The following is a 9864-nucleotide window of genomic DNA, read 5'->3' on the forward strand; positions in this document are numbered from 1 at the left end:
ATGTTCCTGTATAAGTCTTAGCAGAGAAAGTGAGCACACTTGGTCACACAGTGACCTCTAGTGGAGCTATTCTGAACTATTGCATGCAGGGAAATATCCAAAAGATGTAATGGTAACCAGGGCCATACCATACGTTTTATTTTTAAAGCCATAATTGGTAAGGTTATGCAGCAATCACTAACTGTGAATAAACAACAACAAAAATCAGCAAACAACAATCAACAAAAGGGTTTGAAAAGTGCCTTCAGAGACAAGATGGATACTTTCTTACATTTAGTCATTTAGCAGACGCTTTTATCCAAAGCGACGTACAAAGAAGAGAACAATCAAACTTTCTTGTAGAATAAATAAAATGTCTATTTTCACCAGTGTCCACAGGATAGAGAACATCTAAAGAGCGAAAAATGTCTATTGTTTGGCTATTTCGAGCCTCAGGTGTCTATTTGCCTCTCTTGGCCTTGATCTTCCTCAGGTAAAATTCCAGCTCTTTACCTTCCAGGATGTAGCCGTCAGCTCTACCACACTGCCCAGGCCTGGAGGCTATGCATGCTGAGAGGGTGAGAGTGAGAGAGAAGGATAGAGTGTGAGAGAGGGTGAGAGTGAGAGAGTGTGAGAGAGAGAGAGAGAGAGTGAGAGAGTGTGAGAGAGAGAGTGTGAGAGAAAGAGAGAGAGAGTGTGAGAGTGAGAGAGTGTGAGAGAGAGAGTGTGAGAGAGAAAGAGAGAGAGTGTGAGTTCACAAAACACCTGTGAGAAAGCCTGTTATGAAATGAAATCTTTCATCAAGGTCTCCATGCCAATGCATCATGGAGTCAATGGATTTATAAAACAAAGGTTAATCCAATTCACCGAGTCAAAGTTTTTGCTTGCCACCAAAGCATGGCTATCTGCAAATCTTTCAAAAGGATTTCCAAAGGAATGTAAAAGTTCTGGATGTCATCCTGAACCTTCAAAGAAGTCTCGATACTAAAGTCTAACGTGGCATTGAGAGTTCATAACGTGGCATTGAGAGTTCATAACTGGGCATTGAGGGTTCATAACGTGGCATTGAGATGTGGTAACGCGCACAGCACTAACCTAGCAGCTTTCCCTGCATGAACTGCTCCTCCAGTAGACTGCTGATCTTGCCCTTCTTCCTGCGCCCCTCGAATTTCTTCTGGACCTTCTTGGACCTCTTCCTGTTCAGCACCTCGTCCTCTTCAGGAGCCTGGGGGCAGGAGACTTGCATTTCAGAACACAGCTTGTGCTTGTGGAAAGCATCTTTCCCACTGCTCTTTCCTTAAAAGGTACAATATGTAGTTTCATTTGTGAAAAATAAAATAATTCTAGACCAGCTGCAATGATGTTCAGTGTGAAGGGATCGGCCATTTGAGATTTATAGTTAATAAGGATATGCCATAGTCAATAATTCAATGTATCTTATACCTAGTTATAATTGTTACTTTTATTTGGATTTAACTAGCATGTAAACATTCCTGGGTGAAAGCACTTTGGGTTGACCTGAGGAGTGAGGTGAGACAAGGCTCTCACCTCCCCCCCAGGCCGAGACAAAGAGCTTTGTATCCAGGGCCTATTTGAATAGACGGTAACACGCCTAAACTCAGCATTTAAAAGCAAATCTTACAATGGATAGATAAGATAAGCTGAGGTGAAGCGCTGTAAGGATGTGTGGAACCTCAGCCTCTGTCTCAACAATGTGTGGCCACCCATTGTTCAAGAATAAACCTGGATCATGACTGACTAAAATCTAAGACTGGATCTCCAACTAAACTAAATACCATTAAGTGTCATACATGTCATATCGGTCAGGGCCACACAAATGTTACATGTAATAGCAGTCTGTGCAAGACACGATACCCACGTATTGCACCTTTAAAATTCAGCAGGTATGTTTTTTTCTCAGCTGGTTAAGCTGCTAACACCAGGACCGAGTGTCTGCACACTGGATACGTACCAGCTTTGCTCCCTTTTTGCGACCAAGGGGAGTGGCGTAGTGGCCCTCATACCACTGTCTAAAGGGGGTGCTGTCAACCAGGATGATGCAGTTCTTCACCAGTGTCTTGGTTCGCACCAGCTCATTATTGGAGGCATTGTAGACTACATCAATGATCCTGGTCTTACGGGTACAGCCTGTGAGACAAAAATAGAACATTAAGCCTATAACCTTATCACCAAGGTCTTTGTATTGAAAGACTATGCCAGCCAATTTAGACTACAACTAGGTTTCTCTAGTTCTTTTAAGGGCAACTCGTGTCCACTGGCTTTTACGATACGTTTGCACAGGGGGGCCAAATAGAGGTATTCAGTTCATTGTAGAGTGCAATGAAGCACTCACTTCAACCACATAACAAAATGATCAGCTGGAAACTGCATTCTACCTCTCTTTAATCCATAGCCTTTTATCTCCTTGTGGTGTCCTGGCTTGCGCAAGACATTTGCCCTGGAGGGATATTCTGTTCTGATCAAGCAATACCCCTCTGAAAGACGGAGGTGATGACAGGTCTTGTGGGAATATGTAGTTACAGTATATGAAAACTGGACAAGGCCTCGAAGAGTGCCAGATCAGATTTCACAACAGTTTGATTCTCCGGAATTCTCTGCCATTCATTTCATGCTGTGTGCACCGCTCACTGGTGTAACTTGGCCAATTCTAGGGCAGCTGGAGTTCTGGAATGTTAGAATATCTCTTAAATCAGAGAGTTATAAACTCTAAGACCAAAATGCTAAGTGGACTCAAGCCTAGCCACATTTCCTAAAGGCACTGTAGAGCAATTTTCATTGTCAGAAAAGGGGCAGGGAGAAATGGATCAGCAGCAAGTGAACATCATACCTCCAATGCCACATACCACAGGCTACATGTGGGCCCCAACTTCAAAAAGTGTCACGGAAAGAACTTGCAGTGGATTTTATTCTAACTCCAACTGATGTCCTTTGCTTTTTGTGAGGCTATGTCTATGGAGTTTGGTTCACAATGTTGTCCAGCATCTGTGTGACTATCAGGATTGGGGAGTTACGGAATACATGGAACGGCGCTATGTAAATAGGATACAAAAAAGGGTAACTGTATTCCGGTACAGTTAAAAAAATTAAAAAAAAGGCGTAATTAGATTACAGATACTTTTAGCAAAAATTGGGATTATTAACAGGATTACAAATACATTTTTAAATGCAGAACATTATACTATCATCCACATGCGCACTTTACAACACGTCACGAGAAGACAACCGAGAAGTCCATTTGAGGCCCTCGAGTTAAAAAAATGCTTTCCCTGGCTGGAAATATCGACACTATTTTGTCATCGAAGCTGAAAGTGGGAAGAACATAACAGTGCAATCTGTGATGATTTTATTTTTTATTAGCCTATGCTTAGTAAACTGTGGTGTTGTGCACTTTCAATGTAGGTCTGTAGGCTGAATTTGCATAATGACAAGCAGATTTGTCTTTAAAAAACACTGGGCAGGTTTAATTCTTAAATTTCCTCATTTTCTTTTCTAAGGTTACATTGTGCTGTTGACTTACAGAATATGCTTAAGTGAAAGCCATCTGATGATGATGCGAGGTCAGACATGGAGTGAAGGGTTTAAGTAGAGAAGTGACAGGTGTGCATGATTAGTACTCCGGTGATTGTGAATGAGACAGAGGTGCGTGAGTCGAAGTCGAAGGGGGCGTGGCAGGAGCAGAGTTCAGCACTGGCATGACATATATGCACCCATCAAACCACAAGCACACGGCCCTCATGCCCATTTTCCTTCAGGGCAACAAACTGAACTAGTTTACATTTCCGCCCAGCAGGCCCACGCTATATTGGGGATATAAGGGGATTGGGCAAAAAGTGTAAAAGGTATTTATTTGTAAAAACTGTTGACAGTGAGAGAGTGTTCAACAACGGCTAAGAAAAGTGGGAGATGACCGGTTTATTTTTATTTTCAATGGTTCATACTTTCTTCTGTGTTGTCGCAAATTATGTGTGATTCACTAGTAAAATATCTCGGTGAAATGCTGCATTTGGGCCCAAAAACCCTGACATTCCAATCAATACAGTGGCACATAAAAAGAACTTGACATATTAAGTATTGAGTTCAGTTAGTTGTCTGACACATAGCTATGACAATATAGTACATTTTGATATTTGTAGCATACTAAGTTAATTTCCTCAGTAATAAGTAGGACACCCACACCAGATGTTATTTATATAGCACTACTACTGCACAAATGCAGAAAGTATGTCATCTGAAAAAGCTGGTGTGTGCCCTTTTAGGAGGGGTTTGTGGATAGCACAACCACTTCCTGAAATGCTTGTGACCATTGAGTTGCACAGTTTATGACACTAGCAGTACATGTCTTTGTCTTCAAGGTTGGACCAATGTTTTTGACATTGAGGAAATCCAAAAGTAACGGAAAGTAATCAAGTTACATTACTTTAATATTGTGATTCTTGGATTAGGTTACTGAATACAATTTTTAAACAGGTAATCAGTAATTGTATCGGAATACATTTTAAAAGTAATCCTCCCAACCCTGGTGGCTATTATGATATACTGTCTCGTATCAGCCATCAACACAAAGCCAAAATAGGTAACAATAGCACTAAGAAATGAAGAAGAAAAAAAAGTATTCTTTTGGCAGATATTCTTGGGTGTTTGACATTATTAACGTATAGGTTTTAGATAACAACTAAAAGCAGAATGGTTTCTCAACCCTTTCAAAAGAACACTAATGTGAGTGGCCTTACATTCAGACCCCCAGGAGAAGTTTCCCACGTCTAGTCTCAGAGCTCTGTACTTCTTATTGCCACCACGGACGCGCACTGTGTGGATACGGCGGGGACCAATCTGTCAAGGAAACAGCCATGAGATGTGTCCACGACACTGGAAATAGACGGCATTTTTTTTATTACTACGGGGCATTAATTTGGGTAACTATTGTTAAACAAGTGGTTTAAACAAGAGGCGGACATCACCGCAGCTGTCATACCTTTGTGTTTGCAGGTGGACGGCCGAGCTCATACTTCCTCTTCTTGTGATAGGGCTTCCTTTTCCCTCCGGTCTTGCGGCGCTTGTGCCAGTTATCCCGGGAGATACCTGTGCGCGTCAAAAAGTACCACCTCAAGCCTCGACACTGACAGTACCGTAACAGGCGTCAGTGCAAACGCACATATACAGACCTTCTACACTAGACCATAGACCACATCAGTTCATGTGGACCCACTTAGTTTATGTGCACTTAACAGAGACTTAACTAATGGAAGGACAGTATCTTAGCTGAAGCTTAAAAAGACGCTTGTGACTGCTCACATCAATGCACACTTCCTTAATGTTCAACCCAGGCCATGTAATGCACTTTAAAGCAATGCTCTTTAAATCGAATGCAACACTGCTACATCTCTCACGTTAGAGTGTAACTTTATTTCAAAACAGACTGTGGCCTGCAGCATCTCTCTGCAATAACTCAAATGTAAGGCGCCATTTTGGTAGCTCTATATAACAATACTTTAATGAGAAACAAGAGTGGTATCCTATCATACAAATGTGCAAGACCGCTTTCTCGAGATCATCCTAGATGATCGCTGATGTTACGTGTCGGTCAGGCTCTATGTGACAGCGGTCAATAAACCTAGTTTCCATAGAAAACTCCTATGAGACACTTACCCATTCTTAGGCGCTGTCGGGATAGAGATAAATTATTGGCTTAGAGAGCCTACTGCGTCACGTCACATCGCGAGATAAACCGAGGTATGCTACTTTCTACCATAGACATATATACATGTATGGTATGTATGTCTATGCTTTCTACTGTCCAAGGAGGCATTCCTTTAACTTTGTATTGCCTTCAGTTTACAGTCGTTTTTTTCTGACGCTTTCCCCACTGAAAAATATGCTATTTATTACAGTTAAACATATTTATTATTATTGGCATGTACAAATTAAAACTACGCATCCTTCTTACAGATATGCTCAAAACTGAGAACAGTTGAGTTATTAGTCAGAGCGTGAATGATTGCAAACATGTCCGGATTTGCACTTTTTTTTCAGCACAATTTTCTTTCCAGTAAGGCAGATACTTAAATCCAGTCCAGTCAAGTTTAGCAGGTTTCTGCTCAGGCACCATGATAATGTCCTCGTAATTGCTGTGAACTGCTTCACAGTTCCTCTTGTATGGAGTCCAATTCACTTTGTGTCCATTATAACTTCTTGCTTTTCCTGTTGACATAGCTCTGGTAGTAAAAGTTGCTGAAGAGCGCAATGAGACTGAGTAGGTAAGCAAACACGAAGGTATTCATGGTGTCTGGGAAGTCACAGTCCGCAAACAGGTTGTAGGCGGTGTGGATGGTTAACAGGACAAACTGCAGCTGTAACAAAATAGTCTCTATTCAGAAAACCTCAAAGATACCTCAAATAAATTACTTATTTATCATACATTCACACAAGTACATTGTGTCATTTTTGGTGCCTCCTATAGTACTTTTAAAAGACCATTTGGCATTTACTTAGAGATGGCAGAATCAAGCAAACTACCATTAAATGTTCTGATAAGGATTGAAGTAGAAAAAAAAAAATCACACCGAGCACACTAAAATGACCCAAGGTTTTTTTTTTTTTAAAAGTAAATGATTTCCCAAAAGAAAATAATTATTTGTGAAACACATTTTGTACAAAATGATACGTTCATTCTGATTGCCGATCCTTTGAAATGAAGGTAGCATTTTAATAACTCACTTCCAGGTCACAACATAACCTCTTCTGGCCATAGGTAGGAGTGTAAATAATTGTGGTTACATAAAAATTACAGTACAAATGACCAAGGCCATTGCAATCGAAATGCAACACTGCTACATCTCACACGTTACAGTGTAACTTTATCTTAAAACAAACTGTGGCCTGCAGCATCTCTCTGCAATAACTCAAATGTAAGGCGCCATCTTGGTAGCTCTACATTACAATACTTACATGCTTTTTTTCTTGCTAAATTTCCCGTTGGTGGTGCTCATAGGCGTAGTTGTGACACTTCTTATCTTTTCTTTGTATGTATGCATGTATGTATGTATGTATGCTGCTTTATGTATATTGTATTTTCAAATGACACACAGTGTACTCCTGGGTAAACACTACTCCACAGCTCCAAACTCACCAGCTGTAGTGATGTGAGGTAACGCTTCCACCACAGGTACTTCTGCATGTGCGGCCCCAGTGCTGCCAGGCCGTAGTAGGAGTACATCACAGTATGCACAAAGGGGTTCAGAACACCTATGAAGAAAGCTGGGGCGAAAAAACAACAACAAGAAACTAAGAAGTGTAAAGAAGTCTAAACATACAAATTATAATAGTGTTAAAATGCTTTTTTCAGACTTTCGTTTCTGGTGTATGGTAATTTAGGGTACATTCAAGTACATGCATTTTTACACGCACACACACACCTCTGCAGGAACCTAATACTTGTGAACCACCATGTACTTTGATCTATACTGATCAAAAATGAATGGATGGATGGACGAATGTATGTACGTAAGTCTGCTTGGCCTTAAAAGTTTGCAGGTGATACTCACATTGACCACCAGCAAGATACTTCACCCCTGCCCACCAGTTGAAGATCATAGTGCTATGGTGATACACATGTAGGAAGGTTAGCTGGTTGTTCTTCTTTCTCAAGATGAAAAAGACCTACAGGGTGAGAAAGAGTCAATGGTAAGCTGTGTGGTTCACCTTGACTCACTTACTGAGGTTATATTTTTGTTGCAGTTCATACCGTGTCACTGAGCTCAATAACTTTGGAGAAGAAGAACCACCAGACCGCACTAGCCATCTGCCAGAGAAGAACATGACATCACAGTCTCAGAAAAGAGATAGTAACAGAGACACTTTAATTCCCAGAGATTAATTCAACCTAATCAAAGACTAAAATGTGCAACTGGACATTCTACAGTTTCATAATTCATTGTAAATAGTTAAAATTTACATTTACGATCATGCATTGGATTATCATGTAAACCTAAAATGTGACACGCTCCACTTTAGAGTTGTATTACTTTTCAAAGAAGAGACATGGATTATTTGAATAAGACTAGTGCCTAAAGAAGCCAAGTAGGAACGGGCACATTGCCTTGAGATTGCAATGACAACGTCCATTACAGATGTTAGCTGTCTACTGAATCACACTTATCCAAAGTAACATAACCTCATAATCATTTCATTCTCATATACAAATCTGATCTAAAAGTAACAATGACATGTTGTTGCAGAGGCCACCTTTCAGACCTTGATCCAAGTATCGTGTCTAAAGGTCTGCTCCTACAACCAGTCTGAAAACACCTCATGCCGTATTAATGCTCAAAGTATCATATTCACTGGAAATGTAAGATGGAATATGTGAAGATAGTTATTTTGCAGAAGTAGGCTTTTACCCGCATTGCCAGTGGGCTGGTGCTGTAGTCTACTGGTTGACAGAGGTAGCTATAGTTAGCTAACCAGGATGCCATTACAAACTATAGAGATAGGGAAAATTGAATCGTTAGCTGACTGAAAAAAAGAAATAACATTTCCAAAGATGAGTTACAACTGTATGTCTACAACTTGGATCCAATGATGAAATGAGTGGCCAAGTGTTATTTGAGAAGCCACTACTAAAACAAGCATGTTAAGTGAAACGGAACTCAAGCACAAGCACACCTATGAAGCAATACTGTAACTAAATGGCATACCTCGTGAAACATATAGACGGACAGAAGCACCATTGCAAAGTTGTAGACAATGAGCACAACTTTAAGATCGACTGGCTCTCTGTGCTTCATTAGTTTGGGTCCAATCCATATCACACCGAGATATGAGAGAAATATGCAGATAACTGGCACAGGAGAATACACCAGCAGCCATGGATCTGTCCTTTTATCTAAAGAAAAAGAAAATACTGTACTGAGTATATTTTATAATGTAGGACACATCATGGAAGCACAGGAGTTATTCCATTCTATGGCACAGACGAAGTAGCCAATGACACATGTCATGTCATGATTAGTTTTCTTTCCATGTGCGTCTGGCCGATTCAAATGTGTACAAGGATGAACTTTACCTTGGCGTGACATGTATTCAAATGTAACACAAGTTAACAAGGATGTCGCGTTAAGTTACCTCCATTCTCAAAAATCCACCGATGATACGATTCCAATTTCTCCCATGCCGAAGCCATTATAACCACTCAGTAAAAAGACTTCCGCGTGCAATCAATTCAGCTGCCGCCAAAGTTGGGTATAAAACTATAACAACAAATAAGATTCTGCAATACACATAAGAAAAGCTAGCAAAAACGGATCTCTGAAATGACACAAAAACACAACCGGTGTTTAAAACAAACGATTAGTTTGCCATTTTGTGTGTGCTGTAGACCCCCTCCTACACCTAGCAAAAAACGTGTTAATTGCGGAACTACAAATAAACTGCGCGATAGAAGAACCCTAGGGGCTGGTACCAGCTTCCTTGTCACAAAAGTCAACGCAATACGTACAAGCAACACTAGGACACAAATCTTTCAAATACATTGATACGAGAATATTTTGTTCTCCGACTCACCAATATGCAAGGCCCTTGGCAGATCAACGATACCACCGAACAAAAAGAAGAGCCATTGGGTGTTTTGCTGTCACTCATTTACAACAAACACATTTCTCTGCTACAGGGCTGGACAACACAGAAGAGGGCAGAAACTGGAAATTCAGTCTCGGGATTCAAGAATCACGCACTTCCCGTTCAAAGGGATACGATTGGCTGTGCCTGCTCCTGATTGCTAGTACAGCCTGTGTGAGAGTCAGCATTAATTTATGTCCCAGCCCACCAGATTAATGTCCCAAGATACTGCTATTCCCATTCAAAAGAAAA

General features: G+C 40.7%; 2 protein-coding genes across 4 annotated transcripts; both read right to left on the minus strand.

The window, feature by feature from the left end:
• Positions 1-103: 103 nt before the first annotated feature.
• On the minus strand, positions 104-5779 carry rps8b (ribosomal protein S8b). Its single transcript, XM_012821593.3, has 6 exons — positions 5647-5779; positions 4973-5079; positions 4731-4830; positions 1952-2127; positions 1075-1204; positions 104-549 (listed from the first exon to the last, which is right to left on the minus strand). The coding sequence occupies exons 1-6, from the start codon at positions 5648-5650 to the stop codon at positions 440-442; spliced, it is 627 nt and encodes a 208-aa protein (XP_012677047.1). The 5' UTR covers positions 5651-5779; the 3' UTR covers positions 104-439.
• A 103-nt stretch (positions 5780-5882) lies between these two features.
• Positions 5883-9766, minus strand: elovl8b (ELOVL fatty acid elongase 8b). Of its 3 annotated transcripts, none has more exons than XM_012821642.3 (8): positions 9559-9766; positions 9121-9245; positions 8694-8881; positions 8397-8477; positions 7742-7798; positions 7542-7656; positions 7127-7254; positions 5883-6347 (listed from the first exon to the last, which is right to left on the minus strand). In XM_012821642.3, the coding sequence occupies exons 2-8, from the start codon at positions 9176-9178 to the stop codon at positions 6180-6182; spliced, it is 795 nt and encodes a 264-aa protein (XP_012677096.1). In that variant the 5' UTR covers positions 9179-9245; positions 9559-9766; the 3' UTR covers positions 5883-6179. The 3 variants fall into 3 exon arrangements, with proteins under 3 accessions (XP_012677096.1, XP_042564862.1, XP_042564863.1); XM_042708928.1 differs by having other exon boundaries at positions 9121-9265; XM_042708929.1 differs by having other exon boundaries at positions 9121-9303.
• Positions 9767-9864: the final 98 nt, after the last annotated feature.

This window comes from Clupea harengus, chromosome 10, assembly GCF_900700415.2.
Source record: "Clupea harengus chromosome 10, Ch_v2.0.2, whole genome shotgun sequence".
NCBI classification, from domain to species: Eukaryota; Metazoa; Chordata; class Actinopteri; order Clupeiformes; family Clupeidae; genus Clupea; species Clupea harengus.

Bases quoted from the DNA above. Each gene is read 5' to 3' on its own strand.
- rps8b (XM_012821593.3), bottom strand. The intron at 2,128-4,730 runs GTAAGGCCACTC...TTTGTCTCACAG, and splicing joins CTTCTCCTGGGGGTCTGAAT to GCTGTACCCGTAAGACCAGG. The intron at 550-1,074 runs GTTAGTGCTGTG...TCACCCTCTCAG, and splicing joins CATGCAGGGAAAGCTGCTAG to CATGCATAGCCTCCAGGCCT.
- elovl8b (XM_012821642.3), bottom strand. From the start codon at position 9,178: ATGGCTTCGGCATGGGAGAAATTGGAATCGTATCATCGGTGGATTTTT. The intron at 7,255-7,541 runs GTGAGTATCACC...TTTTCGCCCCAG, and splicing joins GTATCTTGCTGGTGGTCAAT to CTTTCTTCATAGGTGTTCTG. The intron at 6,348-7,126 runs GTGAGTTTGGAG...ATTTTGTTACAG, and splicing joins ACCTCACATCACTACAGCTG to CTGCAGTTTGTCCTGTTAAC.